Source organism: Cuculus canorus, chromosome 16 (assembly GCF_017976375.1).
Source record: "Cuculus canorus isolate bCucCan1 chromosome 16, bCucCan1.pri, whole genome shotgun sequence".
Classification (NCBI taxonomy): Eukaryota; Metazoa; Chordata; class Aves; order Cuculiformes; family Cuculidae; genus Cuculus; species Cuculus canorus.
Window position 1 is genome coordinate 16,733,654 of NC_071416.1, and position 16,937 is coordinate 16,750,590.

At 40.7% G+C, this 16,937-nt stretch overlaps 1 protein-coding gene across 2 annotated transcripts in view; it reads left to right on the top strand.

Annotated features, from left to right (window-relative positions):
• Positions 1-16,937, top strand: part of PREX1 (phosphatidylinositol-3,4,5-trisphosphate dependent Rac exchange factor 1) — a 156,849-nt gene that overhangs the window by 80,354 nt on the left and 59,558 nt on the right. For both annotated transcript variants that reach the window (XM_054081265.1, XM_054081264.1), the window contains exons 6-9: positions 5,070-5,231; positions 10,546-10,679; positions 13,935-14,050; positions 15,031-15,180. In XM_054081265.1, the coding sequence (XP_053937240.1) occupies positions 5,070-5,231; positions 10,546-10,679; positions 13,935-14,050; positions 15,031-15,180 (562 nt within the window). The remainder of the gene's footprint in view (positions 1-5,069; positions 5,232-10,545; positions 10,680-13,934; positions 14,051-15,030; positions 15,181-16,937) is intronic.

Consider the following 16,937-nt stretch of genomic DNA (forward strand, 5'->3'; position numbering starts at 1 on the left):
CTTTTTGCTGAGCTCTCTCCTTGTGGGTTTAAATGTTGGATTGTTTGTTGGGGGGGGTTAAGCACAATTAGAAAATAGAGAAATGAGCAGTGTGAGCAGCTGATATGTTGTAGTTTTTGTGATTTAGTTCTTAGATTCTATCATGTTTAGAACTCTTTTAGTGTAAGCTATTCAAAATGGCATCTGAGACTGGAATACCTAAGGAAGAAATCTTTTTATCCCATTGCATAGCGAAACCCTGACGTTTCTGAGCAGATTGGATGGAGATGTCCTTCCTTTCTGTATGCTGTTGAGGAGGACACTGCTGCTGGATGTAGATGGCTTGGAGTGCTCTGTTGCTCCCTTTGTAAAATAAGTTGCGTTCTGCATGTAAGTGTTAGGAGTGGCACAACCTCAATCTTTGCAGCTGTGAAAGAGGAGTGAAATAAAAAGAAAATTCTGTGCCCGGGGGACACAGTTACCATTTCTGTCTCAGTTCTTTAAAAGACAGATATATTTTTTTTCCCTTTAGCTTATGATACAAAATACCTTTGTAACTTACGGGGGTTTTATAATAAAAAAAAACCAAAACAACAAAATGAGAGAAAAGCCAGAGAGTAATGGTGAAGGTGACAGAGGCTGTCAAAAGGTTTTCTGCTCTCCACTGCTGGTTAGTTTCAATGGTTAACAAGTCCATAGCTAGAAAGTAGGTGTGTTTTATAAATCATTTTAGGAGACTCTTTGCAGGGAATAGTTTTCTGCAAGTGTCAGCAACCTCATTTCCTGGCCCTGTTAGGGCACAAGCTGCAATACATAGGGTAGTTGTTCCAGACAGCAGTATGTATGAGCTTTAGGACAAGACAGTCATACCCAAGGTTTGCCATCTGGTCTGTCTCTCAGCTGCCTTTCAAAATGTTGTCAAATGCTTTCAGAGTTTACACATCATAAATCTGTCACTAAAATAAATAAGCACCCAGAGCTCCTTGACAGTGTTTCGGAAGTGCCAGGCTCTGCTTTTTTGGGGGGAATGACAGTGTCGGAGGAGCACAGCTCTTCCTCACAAGGCTTTAGGCTGGGCAGCAGTGGGACAAGTTCTGTCTCTCTGCTGCTTATGCTGCTCAGCCCCCTGCCTGCACCCCCCAGCCTCCTGGCTGCCCCCCCGCCCCAGTCCCCTGACTGCCTGCCCCCAGCCCCCTGACTGCCCCCCCAGCCTTCAGCCTGCGCCCCCCACCCCTATCCCCAGCCCCCTGGCTGCCTGTTCCAGCCTCCCCTGCTGCTCCTTGGGCAGAGCTGCAGGCAGCTGACAGCAGTGGGGGAGATGCTCTTTATCGCAGCAGAGAACTGTTGTGAGTGAGGAGTTCCTCTGTGTCTTGGTGATATTTCAGACAGGGATGTTTAGACAGTGCTAGTGCATACATATCTGTTTCCAGAGCAGTGTGGGTGACACTTGAGCTGTGGAACATCATTGTTTTTTAATGAGAGTCGTGTAGCAGAAATTCTGCACTCCGTTTGGAAGCGTGGGGCAGAGTCTACTGCCACCAAGGCACAACACCTCTCTCCTGCCTTTTTGAGCACTTTCTTTGGCCTTATCTTCAGCAAAACTGGGATAAAAACTTCCACAGGGAATTAATTTGCGATATCAACTGACATTTGTAACAGCCAGCTCTTTCTCCTGCGCATGTGTTACTCTGTAAATCATCCAAGAGTTTAAGATCATTAACTCCTCTTTCTTAATGGGATTCCCAGCTGTCAGCACATTACCCATCTCCTCTGTCATCCATCTGACAAGAGAGCTGTTGTTGATGCCCATTTATAGTTTTCTGAAAAGAGAAATTGTAACTGAGTAAATTCTCAGAATACCAAATCTGTGCAAAGAACTGAATAGTTATATTTCATTGGACAAACATCGACATTCCCACCCATTCATTTGGATCCTTCTGTCTGCAGAATCTATCTGTGTGGGAATAAGAGCATCTCCCTTTGCCATACTTTGGTTCTCGTGAGACCCATTGCTTGCGTTACTTACAGGAGTCTCAGTGGTAAAGCAGTTTAATCTCAAGATCTGGATTTCACTTTAAAAGGTTGTGCAATCTGAGAAGTCAATAAATAATTAATTAAAGTACTGCACACTTCTGTAACGCTGAGTCTCACGATAATTTACCAATGCTAGTGAATTAAGTCTTGTTCCAGCCAGAGTGAGGAAGCACTGAGAGGGTCTGTACAAAGGCAGAAACAAACCTGTACTACCTCTGGCTTCCTCCTTTCAAATGTACTTTCCCGTTGTGCTGGTGTCTGAGCACCTGAGAGTCTAGTTATTCAGTTATTCCTGCTAGCAGGAAAGTACAGCTAGGTAGGCATAAACCACTCACAGGTGATCCCCCTCTAAAGAACTTTGTATAAATGAACAGTAGGACAGAGAAAGTTCCTTGATTTAGCAGCTCAGAGCATCTGGATTAGCAGAATGGTTGGATTAATAGCTATTATATTTACTATAAGTTAATATGAGCTTCAGCAGAGCTTGAACTTCAGCCCACATCCCTCCACTCTCTGACAGACCATGTAATGTGAGCCTAAAGCTACCAGTTAATTTGATCTAGAGGTTGTGTTTGGACATAAGTCAGTACAGGAGCAGAGCTCGTATTACAGGTTGTGTGACCAGCTCGGGCAAGTTGAGCCCCAGCAGTACTCAGGATCATACCTGAAATCAGAGTGTGTCAGCACCACGCAAAACGGTGCGGCACAAAGATCATTAAGCTAGTGCCAATAGGGCGAAGCGGTGAAGAGGCAGTTGCTTAGGTTAAAGTGCTGGTGTGGATAAGCAAAAGACAAATCAAACCACCGATAGAGTCTAGTGGAGCCCATGACATATATTTGGGGACTGCAGTCACTTACTTTGGAGGAACTGCTGTAACAGGGTGTCTTTGCCCCTAGCTGTGGACACTGTGGGTTGAAGCAGTGTGGCTGTGTTCGGACAACAGTGCTGTGCAGGCTCTCTGGCTGTATTTGAGCTCATTCTTGTGTCTCATGCAAAATGATGCTATTCAGCAGCAGTATGCTGTTTAGACACAGGACTTTAAAACAACCGAATAACACATTGAGGCAAAATAGAACATAGTGACAATGTTAAATATTCCAGGCACTCTAAAAATGTGGGTCTTAAACACCATATTACATACCAAGATGAAATTAGCAGCCTTACTTAAGGTTTCTTTAATGTATTTTTATCCATTTGCGGCTGACTATCAAATACTTCTGGTCTTAAACATTATTAGTTGTGAGTTGACAGTGGTTACACTTTTTGCCAAACTGGTTAATATTGCCAGGTCCAAAGTTTCCCCACTGCTTCAGTGGGCGGTGTTTAACTGAGCTGTTGTGTGTTGAATCAAGTGAGGCAGTCTTTTAGGAACTCTTCCACAACAGAGATGTTGTTCATCTGCTAATCACTGCAGTCAAAATGTGTGCCTCAACCACTTAAATGTAATCTGGAGAAGAGTCCCTGCTGAAATCCTGCCGCTCTCTTAGCCTCTCTCTTTCCCACTCCAGCATATTTGCCTCTTGGGGAGCCCTCTCCACTTGCCATGGGGCTGTCTTGGAGGATAAAACACTGAACTGAGTGCCAGAAAGTCTTGGTTCTGCCAGCAACTTGCCCTTGGATGAGTTATTTACTCTTCTGTAAATGAATTTAGTCCTTTATAGAATTATTATTATACTTCCTGACACATAAAACCATGGAACAGCTGCGGCCAATGTATTTCCCTGCAGTTTCTGGCACACACACTCATCGTGCTCAGAGCTGTAGGTGCTTATCTGCATGTGGTGGGTTGACCTTGGCTGGCTGCTGGCTGCCCCACAGCCACTCTCACTCTTACTGCTTAACAGGGTAAGGGAGGAAAATAAGATGAAAAAAATGCTTGTGGATCGAGATAAAGACATGGAGATCACTTACTGATTACCATCATGGGCAAAACAGCCTTGATTCAATTTATTGTCAATTTAAATCTGTTTGGATGGTGAGAAACAAAACCACCAGCCCCCACTCTTTTCCCCAGGCTCAGTTTCACTCTTGCATTTCCCACTCCTCTGCTTTCCCTCAGCCCCGAGCAGTGCAGGGATTATGGGGAAGGGGAGATTGCAGTCAGTACTTAACATTTCTTCTTTGCTGCTCCTTTATCTGCACACGTTGCTCCAGTGTGAGCTCTCCATGGGCTGCTGTTCTTCAGGATAAACCTGGTCCTCCATAGGTATCCTTTATGGGCTGCAGTTCCTGTCAGGAAAATTTGCTTCTGCATTGGCTTTGCACCTGCCCCAGTTCCTTCAGGGAATATCCACCTGCTGCAGCTGGGTGCAGGCACCCGATACATTGAGATATTTGAATTAGGAGAGGTGTCTCACTGGAATTCCTTTTTGGTCAGTGGGAAGAGACACGTTTCTCACGGGGGTGGTTTTGCTTTTAGGGTAAATCGGATTTGACTTCAGTTATTGGGTATGAATCTAAACAACCTAGGACCGGACCTACAGCCTCCTGTGGGTTGGGGTTAATCTACACCTGTAAGTACAGTGGGTGGGGTATACAGCCTAGCATCATTCCTGTAAGGCCATAGGTCATGGAAAACCCTACTTCCTCAGCTTTAAGTGGTTTCCAAACTGCTATGGGCAGAACTTTTATCTAATGGAAGTGGCCTGATCCAGCCTTGCTGAAGTACTCAATACACGTTGTTGGGGCTGGTATAGCATCCACACCATGGCTAGGTTAACAGTCTATTGTATGCCTTTGAAGTGGATAATGTAGTCTTTAATTTATTTGGTCTTGGTTTGCACTAGAAGCAAACATATGTGACAGAGCAAAACATGTTTGGCTTGAGTTCACTTAATTTAGTATATTTAATGAGTGATCATTTTATTTAGCAGTATTCCTACAAAACAACAACCCTGCACTGATGAAGAATAGCATCTGCGGTAACATGCCTACAACTTGTCTTTACTTAGGCAGTGATTCTGGGGTCTTCCTGTGTGATTTCACAGTAATGCTTGTGCCTTTTGATGAGTTGCTTCTAAGTTTACGTTACATCATTTCTTTTTTTTTTTAATAGGAATTAGCTAAGAGGACTCCCTCTAAGCACCCCGATCACCCAGCTGTTCAGAATGCATTGCAGGCGATGAAGACGGTCTGCACAAATATCAATGAGACCAAGAGACAGATGGAGAAACTGGAAGCCCTTGAACAGTTGCAGTCCCACATCGAAGGATGGGAGGTATGATGTAGGACTAGCAAGCTGCCTGGAGGCAGTTTGCTAAACAGTTTAATGGGTTGAAGTTTAGTGACTCATACTGTGTATAGGGATTTCTTCTTCTTACATGGTGTGTAAATGCTCTTAAAGGTGTGGGTGGCATCAGTCTGCCAGGTTTAGAATTTACTGTTTGTTTTGGGTATGCAGGCTGCTGCTAAACTGTAGCAGAACAACTGGATTATGAAAGAAAGGAAAGTATTAGAGAATAAACCAAAATTTCAAATGGGTAAGTCCAGAAGTTTAAATCAGGACTGGTCGAAATAACAGAAGTTTCTCTTTTCGCCCCTGCAAGCCTTTAGTTTTTCCAGGAGCTTGAAAAGTTAGCATACTTAGCTTCATACAGATTTCCTGTAGAAAAGATAAAGGTTAGATTAGCAAGCGTTAGATTAGAAAACAACTGGTACGTTTGTGTTTGCTCCAGTTAAGTTACTCGTGGATGTGTTTCTAGTGATGTGTTGGTCAGTAGGTGGATCTGTCTAGGTAAAAGCATTTACAATAGAAGGGAGGAAAATGAGATATGGAGAAAACTAGAATAAGAGCCTAGTGGGGAAAGGAAATCTGGAAAAAGAGCCACTCGATAGAAACACTGGGAAGTCAGGATGGCATGCAAAGGATTGGCAGTCTTATCTTGTGACGACTTTAGTTCAGGCCCTTGAATCAGTGAAGTTGGAAGCCTCTAGGAGATGCACCATGGGGAGTCAGTAGTGTTAAGTAGTCTCACGGAGAGATTGGTGTTGGCGTTTAGTGAGACTGACATTTAAAATGTCCATGCTGATCATTGCCAGCTGAGGATTTCTTAGCGAGGACATTTTGTTTGAGGTCATGTAAACTTCCTCATGTTCAGGCTCTTGGGTGTTCTCCATGACTCTCTTTTGGGTTGTTTTTTATCTTTCGTGTATGTTTTAAACCTTGCTCATTTTTTCCCTGAAGGATTTTCTTGGCATCCAGCTAAAGACATGAGAACAACCCAGATATCCAGCTGTGTATTGTTTGGACAGCAAGCTCAGCAAACAGAGTCATATAATGTTCTATAAAGCAAGACTTCTAGAAGCACTTAAAACCATTTCAGGTTCAATGGAACTCATGGGTCATCTAGGCAACACAGGCATGGTTTGAACTTTGGAGCCTGATTATTAAACTGTCCATGATGCCATAAATGGGGTGGTATCCTAACTTATTAACTTTCTTTTAGGGATTAATTTATCTACAGCAACATTCTGGGGCTGAAAACCCTTTCATATTGTTTATATACGCTGTTTTATAACAAAGTCATCGAGGTCAGTCAGCTCAAAATTTCAAAAAAGCAAAAGTGTTTTTTCCTCCCAGTAAGCTGTGGAACATTCCTAATAAAACTGACTGGACTGTTAGCTTCATACACCATAGGCACAGGCCAGTGCTTGCTATGATGAAGTTTTTTCTTCTGTGCAAGTTTGAGGACGTTTCACAGTTTCCTGTCTTCACAGTGCTAGGGGTCTTGTAAATTATGACTCTACAGCTAAGCACTGTGTTTGTAAGTAACTGGTTTTGGTTCTCTCAGATATTTTATTGCTAATGAGAAGGGCTCCTAACTTCTGTCTATGGAAAGCTGCAATTGCTGAATAAACTTTTAGCTTAACAATGCAGTGATAGAAGCCACAGAGCTGACTGTGGGAGGAAGTCTGTAAGGCAAGTTTGTGCCTATTTTTAGTTTATCTGATGGGAATTTCTCCTATGAAACAGAGAATTTCCCTTTTTTGTTAGCGTGTATATAGATTCTGAAACACCAGTGCCCTGTATATATATTTATACACCATGCCTACTAATCCGACAAGGCCTACGGCTTCCAGCTGTTTTAATTCAAGGCATCTAAAGTGTCAAAAAGAAGTGAAGATCAGCTTACTTTGGACCAAGTGTTTTATAGTTATAAGGGATGTAGCCTCAATCTGGGAAGTGTGCAAGCAGCCCAATGTGAAGTTTGATGTTAATTCGTTCACATAATTTGGAACACTTGTCTAATGTTTCTGTTTAGCAGTTTCACTGGTTGCTATGACTTTGCACTTCCTTCCAGCTGTCCCAATGGACCATCCCTGGTCTGATCGTCATCCTATTGCCATCAATACCACTCTCAATATTTCCAGCATGAAGAACAATGTAACATCATTGTGCTTCTGCCGAATCTCTTCTTGCTTTTGAGAGTCATCTATAACGTCACTAGGAGCAGTAGTTGTTTTTTATTTTCCTCACTTCATTATTTTTCCTTCAACACCTCCAGCCCCCAGTCTGCATCGCCTTCTCCAACACAGCCATCCGTATCTCTGTCATACACTGAGCATAAACTGGCATCCCTCTGTCAGGCTCTTTCTGAGACAGATTATAGTGAAGGGACATGTTAAAGTAGGCCAAGTCTGGGAAGATGCTGAAGGCTTGCAGCTTAATCAGAGGTCTTTCATCCAAATGAACTCTGCTCGGATTCATTCTTTTGGAATGCACAGAATCCTTGTACATGTATGTTATGGATTAGTCTCGGGCAGGTCAATTTGATTCTGGTTAATCCTTCTGGGAAACAAAGATTAGTTTAAAATAAGAGGAGAGAAAAGTAGAGGATGTATGAGAAGACCAACTTTTGCATACAGTGTTTTTGTTTGCTTAGTGAAGAATGAGTTAATACACTATTTCTATTTATTATATGTTGATTTTTCTGCAGGGAGAGGGTTTTTTTTATGAGTCCTTGCGAATTATTTTTACTGAGCAATTGCTACATATCTCCAAATTCTCCCAGTCTGGAATGCATAGGGAAGCAAAACCCCCATCACAGAACAGCATGAGTTGTAAGATACGTGCTAGTGCTTAGGCAGATCAATCATTTTATAATTGGCTGCAATTTGCAATTCCACCACCTATTATGTTTTCTTTTTCTCCCCCACCCTCCCCACAGCTTAGTCCCACTGAGAAAGGTGAGAAATCCTGTGTTGTCACGGAAAACATCAAATAAATCTTCTTACTCTGTTTCTTAGTATTGAAAAGTCTCTCAAATCAGTATAAATGGCAAGTAGCTAGGTCAACAGCAAACAGGAAATTAAACAGTGTTTAGATACCATCACGATGGGGCTGATGGAAAAATAAAGATTCTTAGATTTTAAGGCAAGAAGTAACTGTTGCAAGCATTTGCTTTCACTTCCTGTGCAAAATAGGCCGGATAATTTTACCTGGTGATTCCCATGTTGGTAAAAGATTGACTCCGGCTACTGATGTCTCTGTGCTCGGTGCTTTTGCTGGTTTTGGGTATCTTTCAGAAAATTAGGTTCTTGATATTGAGGTGCTCTGAAGCCTTGACTTCTGAATGGGCAAACCACGCGGGGAGCATGCTTTCATATTGTACAGTCAGTTGGTTTCTGTTCCTCTATGTGTGTGTGTTAGCAGGCTTTTGGGGTCATAACTGTGAAATATAGTGATTTTTCCAGGGGATAGTAATGGTGAACAGGTCATTTTCAAAAAATAATTCATTTCTAGACATTTATTAACTCTTTCTGTAGAATGATTAAGAAAATAGAAACTTATCAGAACAACAGATGGAACTGTTGCATCCAGGTAGTTCCTGAATCATTATATCCAGAATGTATAGAAACACTTACGTAGAATTCACAAATCGGTGTTGTGTACTTGGCAGTCTTTAAAGAAGAGCTGCTTCCTTGTTAACAAAAAGCAAGACCTGGCAAACACAGCTGGCAAGGTTTGGTTTAGAAAACGATATAATTAAAGCTTCATTCACACCTTTAGGATGAGTGCATTGCATTTAGAAAGGCTGATTGCAATTCGGTGATTTCCCCTGCATAGCTTGATAGCAGCAGATTGTCCCTTCTTCAAAAAAAACCCACCTCATGCAATGTCTGAAATCATTCTAACAGATCTTTTTGGGGTCTTTCTAGACGGAGTTAGATTCCGTGCCTGTGCACAAAGTTGTCTTCAGTTTCTCTAAGCGAGATGAATTGTGTTATGCAAGATTTTTCTATTATTTGTGAACAGAGGACTAAGAGACCTTTGAAAATCAAGCAGTTTTGTTCATAATGAATGTCTTGCAATCCACAGTCAGTTCTCTTTTCCAGTAAGACTCGAGGCAGTGGGTCATACTATGTAATTTACTTCCTTATCTGCGTGCTGACCGTGGAAGGAAGTTACCGTTACCCTTTCTTCCAATTCAAAGAGAAATGCAAAAAATTAGTAAGTGAACCAGAACTGGGTGGTAGATCCTTCCAACGCCTCTTGGTGATTTTCTGAAAAAGAACCTTTATTGATAGGATCACCTTTGTGCCTTCAAAGTAACACTAGATTAGGAGTTTAAGGCTAGAGACTAAGGTTTGACCAAACCCTGTTTGGTCAGTTGGAGCTGTTGAGGAGCAGATTCCCAGCTCTGTGCATTCACGCTGTGGAGACAGTTGAAGTTCACCTATCCTGAAAGCAACCTGGGGCAGTCCTGTAGCTGTTCTTCATTTGGGCGCAACTGGTTTGGTCTTAAACAGCCCCATTTAATGGACTGTACGATCACTTTTTCTAGGAATATTTGAGTAACAGTTTGGGGATTGGGCAGTTTAGAGTGATCTACTGTGATTTTCAGCTTCTGAGCATCCTCGTAGGCTAAAGTGTCTGGAGCACCAAGCTCAGTTATCTCTATAGCTGACTAGTGCGTACACTGGCTTGCACACAGCAGCTGAAGCAGAGTCCAGGATCCAATCTCTGATTCCCATGGCTACATTTCTATCTTGCATGTTTTTATTAGAATTCCAGAAAGGAGAGCATCTGCATATACTTCTAACAAAAGATTTGGAGGGACCTACCACCACTGAGAAGATCTTGCAGATGGATGGTTAGTCATGACTTATGTCTGTGTCAGAGCTATAATGTTAGGGAATTACCGTTATTCTTTCATAAATCATTCCTGAAGCCATCACTTGTGATATTTGCAATGATAGCTCAGAATATGAAGGGAAGACTAATGGTCTTGAGAGACTCACAGTACAGCTGCTTTGAGAGTGAAAGATTTCTTCAGGAGAAAGTCTCCTGGATTTAATAAGGAAGATGTATATTGTAATGTATGCGGACTCAAAAAAACCCTTGTAATCCAGAGAAAACATGATGTGTTTAGCCACATTAAGAAGTTGTGGACTTCCTCCTTATGAAGGCACCAGTTGTTTCACAGTTTAAGGACATGGAGATGGAATAACAGTGCTTTAGTAAAAATTCTTCATTGCCTACACACACACACAAAGTCAAAAATAAAAAATATCTCTTTTTAACATTTCAGGGGTCAAATCTGACAGATATCTGCACACAGCTCTTGCTCCAAGGGACTTTGTTAAAAATCTCAGCAGGAAACATCCAGGAGAGAATGTTCTTTCTGTTTGATAATCTACTGGTCTATTGCAAGAGGAAATCCAGGTGAGTCCCTCTCTCTTTATGGTTTTATAATGGGACCATTCAGAAGCTTTGTAAGTAGAAAGTATTCTCAGTTATTGATTGCTCACAGATTCCCTGTTCCTCTGTAAGGCTCAGTCACGGGTGTGACTTTCCTCTGTTCTTGATTACTGCTATTACTTAGGCTATGTGGGAAAGAAGTCACTATACAGTAGGATGAATATGCTGGGAAATAATGGGGTCCTCACCCTGAGAGATCTGCAGTCCAAAGACAGAAGTTAATACAGGGTCTCCAGGAGTGATGTGAAGAAGGAGGCCTTGCCACCCTTCATTGTGAAGTTATTCCAAGCAGAAGAGGGCGATGTGAAAAGTAACATAAAGACAAGGAAGGGGAAAGTGGAAGACTAAGAAAACATTAAATAGATGCAGGGCACAGAGGAGTGAGGAAGAGATGAAGATTAGCAGGTTGCTGTTCAGCATTTGCAGCCCGTGTGCTCTGTGCATCGTTTTCCTTTCTTACTCTAGTAACAACTTTTGCGTCATTCCACATTAAGCATTATTAACGCCTACTGCTTATTATTAATGTAGCATCGGCAGTGTGGAGGGCAGTTTGCTTCTGTAGCAACTATACTGCATTTCAGTTCTTAAGCTTTTTGCCTTGAGAGCTCCTGTCTTGTTCTGAGCTCTTAGACTTTTCTGAATTTATAGTGCCTTCTCTATGCTCCAGATTCTTCTCCTCTTTCTTTTCTTGTAATATCCTCCCTATACTTCTTTACTGGTGGTGGCCAAGTAGAACTGCCGACTCAGTTATAAATTTTCAAAAACCAGAGTGTGTTTTCCAAAGAAAATTCATATATCTCAAAATCAGTGTCTATTTCCCAGTTTTCAGTTCATTGGAAATTTTGGGAACTTTAAGCTGGGAAAAAATAATTTCAGTAAGGTTCAGACTTGTTTGTGTGGGTAATGCTGAAGCTGTGCAGCATAAATACAAATTATTAGGTGACATTTACATTATAAATTATTAATGTAATATAAATATTTAAATTATATTGAAACAAATCTGTCATTTTAAATGTTATATGGCTTTTAATGTTATCTAACTGCCGCATTCTGACTCTGCTGAAATGAAGCAAGAAAGAGGAAACATTTCACTTTGACGTTTTACTAGATCTGTTGAAAATCAGACTTTCATATGATACAAAGTTCAGAAATTTGTGTGTTTCCTAATGGAAAACTATTGCTTAAAATATAATAAAAAGATATATAATCCGAGGTCTTTGAAACTGGTTTTCTAGTGCCATTTGCAGTTCAGGTTAGCCTAGCCTCCCCCCCGCACTGCCCAGGCATCTTTCCCGGAATACTAAGATATAGAAAACAAAATGTTCTACTGCCTTTTAAGCAACTCTGGTTTTGCGCAGGAGGTATTGCTGAGCTGCTATGTAGTTTGGCTTAATTTTGGAGGAGGCTGCTGTAACACTTGGATTTTCCCAAAGGATCGATATTGTTTGTGCTTGTCTGATAACGTAGCTTGGACTGATGAAATATCCAGAATCTGATTTCCATTAAAAAGTAGAATATTTTATTAAGTCTGCTGGGAATTGCCAAATGTAAAAGATATATTTAGGGATCACTGAGTGTCTTTAATTTTGGGTATTTCTCCTGTCTAGCTGCTATTTATAATTAGTCCAGGATGGAAACTGATGTCTCTCCAGTGGCGCTGGTGCGATCGTTTGGCCATCTGCTTGACGACTCACATGTTACTGGGACAGATTTGGAAAAAAAACACCAAAAATCTCTATCTGTTCCTGACTGCAAATTGAATGACTTTGTTCTCATCTCACTTATGCCATGCTTCTCTTGTAGAAATCACTGGAGTTTTTCTTGATTGAAAACTGCAGTCAGAATTCAGTCTTCGATGAGCAGTCAACAATGCAGCGTTTGAATTTAGGCCCCATATCTTTTCACAGTAGCGTAAAGTAGGAGTAGCATTGCTGAGACCAACTTAAGATGTGTTTAGAATCAGAATTAGATCTGTGATTTTAGATCTAAGACTGCAGTCTCATCTCTTGCAGAAGCTTAGGGAAGGCTGACAGACTGATGACACAGATCTTCAGGGCGAGTATTGTTTTGTGTTTTTAGCAGAATCGTAGACTGCTGTTTAAATTGAATCCTGATGTCAGGAACAATATGTTTCATGTGGGGAAATGGGCTGAGTATTTAAAGGGTTTCACTAAGGCTGCCAGGATAGCTTTTCTTTCGACTCCAACAGTCGTCTTTAGGAAGTGATCTAATAGCTCCAAGGTCTCAGTCCCTGTCAGTCTGGTTGGATGTAAGTGTACAGCCATCACTGAATGTGTATTTGTCACTGAAGCTAGTTGTGAAAGGAAAAATGGTTCAGAAAAACTCAAGTGACTCTCCTCTCACTTTAGTTTATCATAGGTATTTCACTTTGACAGAGATTTTCGTCCCAGCTGTTTTTTATTGCAATATTCTTTGAATTTTATGAGCTCCTGGCAAGTTGCCACAGCAGTCCCTGCACGGTGCAGCGTCTGGACACCTGCCATCTCGAATGGTGATTGTTTGACCAGTGGTGTTTTGGTTCACGTGGAAGGGTTGTTCTTAGATATTAAGGCTCAGCAGGTGTCAGTTCAATAGTTTTGAACCTCTTCTAGACATAAATGTTGGAATATAACCAGCAGTGAGAAGTGCTTTCCTGACATTTTTTATAAGACATCACAACAGATACAGTCTAAAGCTTATGGATAAGGATGTAAACTTCGGTGCAAAAGCACCCTAACAGTGCTTTCACCAGTATCGCATACAGTGACATTTAGCACACATATGACAGACATGGGACATTAGCCTCTTTACATGTTTTGTTTCGTAAGTGAAACTTGGTACACATACCACAAATTTATCAAACCACTAGGCAACCAAATGTAATGTTGCATCAGGCGATGCTGCAGCTTTCATCCCGAAGCCATGTGCAGTTCAGTGGTACTGGCGTTTCAATCAATTAGTCACAAGAATGTAGACACTGAAGCCACCCAATCTTCACATAATCATGCAAAATAGACTCTTTATTGCTGTATTGACACTGTTGCATGCTTATCTTTGTGAGCTGATTGAGCATTCCAATCGTTTAGAACCAGAAATGTGGTCAAATACCACAAAACATCATATTGGGATCCTTTTTTCATAGGCGTATCTCAGACTGATTTGTGCACGTATGTGTTACACTGTTTGCTTATGTGCTAATGGTCTAAATCCTAATTGCAGAGTTACTGGGAAAAAACCATCTAAACGGACAAAGTCCATCAACGGGTCCCTTTATATCTTCAGGGGCCGAATCAATACAGAAGTCATGGAGGTGGAGAATGTGGAAGATGGAACAGGTAAGAGACCGGATACTGTCTTTTAACAACACTATCGGTCCAGATCTTATGTTGGAAGTTGGTATAAAAATTCTCATCCATCTCTTTTAATGAAATGTGAAGTAAGCTATGTAATTCTGATGCCTGCATTATTAGACCAACTTATATAGTTGAAAGACTGGACAAGTTTTCGGGTGCTAGTCCTTCATTCTAAAGTGACCTTATGTAGAGTTTGTGTACCCAGAAGCTTGCCTATTTTTTCTCCTAATCCAAGTTAATTTAGGAAAAGATACTTCATATTCTTTCCATCCTTTCTTTTTTTACATCTTAAGCCACTACAGCTATAAAAACAGAACTTCTGGATCTTCTTCTCCTTTAGAGCACTACCAAATATTAGTCTTAGCATCAGATCAGTAGCATGGAATGTGGCCACAAACAAAGTAAGGGAATGGCACTTGTGTTACAATTCTTTTGTTCTGACACAGACAGGAAAACTGGATGGGTTTCTGATTTCATCCAGGCCACACCATTCCCTGCTTCTATTGTAATAAATCTGAAATTAATGTTTTGTCCTTTAAACGGTTGACATTTGAAGAGTTCCCATCTCCTGTGGACAAAACTGTACTGTGCAGGAAGTTAGCATGTCCCTGGAAAGTTTAGAACAGACAATCCGAACAAACATCATAGACTTTTGCACTGATGTTGTATTTAAAATGTCTTAGCTCTTCTTCTGAGGTGGAATTGTACACAGTGTCACTCTTAGAACTGAAACATTCAGTCTTTTTTAACAGCCTGGCCTTGGATGCTTCTCTTGATATTTGGATTTCCTGACTGTTGAGTGACAACCAGTCCCATGGACAGTCAGTAAGACAGATGTGTGAGGAACACCTCCAGAAATATAGCTTTGCAAAGAAGTTTAATTTTGAAGGTGTCCCACACGGATTTGATTAAGGTAGCCGGCCTTGTATTGACGCCATGCACTGTGCTTTGGGCTCTTGCAGCAGATTACCACAGCAACGGCTACACTGTGACAAATGGCTGGAAGATACACAACACCGCCAAAAACAAATGGTTTGTCTGTATGGCCAAGACTGCAGAGGACAAACAGAAATGGCTGGATGCTATAATCAAGGAAAGGGAACAGAGAGAGAGTAAGTGGATAATGTATTTTCTAGTATGTATAATGTATTTTCTAGTGCACTGAATGAATTTGCGTACAAAGGAAAAATGTATATGCATGCATAAGTGCCTGAGAGAAGAAGAAAAGGTTGCAGTTTTTCCTTGATGGGCAAAATTAAAACCTATCCTTAATTGCGAAAATAATCAACTGATTGAAAACAAGTATTTCTGAGTGTGTACCTTGGGGATTTTTATAGACTTGTGTCAGTTTATTTATCAAATATTTTTATGTATCAGAATCAGTTTCTTTGTAAAAAAAAATACACTTAATCAAATTAATTTTTTGGTCTTTTATTTGTAAATAAGATAAAATGGTATTGTATTTATCAGTAAAAGGAAAGAATAAAACCCCAGCTTTCAGCCTTCTTCTAGAGGCAGTGACACAAACATTCTCACAGAGATGGACTCCATCATCTAGAAATAAACGGAAGAGTTCGTGGAGAAAAACTCTAGAAATATTACATTTAGACTGAGGACAGTAACAAATGTATGCAGATACTTGTCACTTTTATCTTTTCTTGTGTAATGAGACAAAAACTAAGCTTATCTTGAAACGTTGTTGTACAATAGAAGTGAGCTCACAGAGCCATGAATCGGGGTGGCTGATAAAAGTTATGAATTCCTTTAAGTCAGAACTATCTTTCACAACTGAAGCTGCTTCCCTGTTTGCTAAATAGGAAAGAGAATAGCTCATCGCCAGAGGAAATGACACTTATTTTAAAACATTCTGTGCCTGACTTTCAGAAGTGCTTCCCCTCTCTGCACACGCAACTCCATTAACGATGTAATTGCTTATCTGTGCTCTTATTGAATGAGGTCAGTCTGGAACCATTTTAGTGGTGTGTTTTCAGAACTTGTACCTGCTAAGCAATAATGCTTTAGATTTTTAAAGTATTTTAGGAAAGACACAGAGCTGTCACTGAAGTTTCATGAAAGCAGAAAATCTAAATCCTTTAATGTCCTTTGAAATCCAAACCTTAGTCGTTATGTTACAATACTTTGCATCTCATCTGCTAAGCACAGTGTGCGTTGCGGTGTTATTTGTTACCATAGAATATAAAACATTCCTAACATATCTTATCATAATAGCAAGGATACTACCTTTGAAATGTGTACCAGGCATGGTGTAATTTCAAAAGAATGACTTTGAAGGCAAAAGAGAGAATCAACTTTGATTTTTAAAATATTTTTTTAATTATTATTTTTTGATTAAAAGGCAGTGTTTTACCGTTCTGAGCTGGCAGTCTGTGCTCGCTGTCAGTTCCGCATGTCACTCTACTGTATGGATTCTGATCTTACACATGATAATTTTTTTTTAATAAAATACTTTTCTTGACTCTTAATTTTGCCCTGAGAGTGCCAAATCATATCTGAAAGATCCAGTGAATCTCCATTTGTTAATGAGTTTTCACTTTGTGAGGTCATTAGCGCTCTGCAGCATTTCCTGTGCATCAGGTACAATGTGTGGGGAAAGAGAAGGTTCAATAAGAAGTAAAGAGACGGGACTAGAAAAACAGACCGTATAGATGTATTGGGCAGCCTGATCTAGTGAGATGTCCCTGCCCATGGCAGGGGGTTGGAGCTAGATGATCTTTAAGGTCCTTTCCAACCCAAACTATTCTATTATGATATGATTCTGTGAACAGGGAGGTTGAGAATACGGGGAGGTGACTGAAATCAGTACTAGGAAGGGAAAAAAGCTATTCCTTAATAGAAAGTTTCTCAAAAT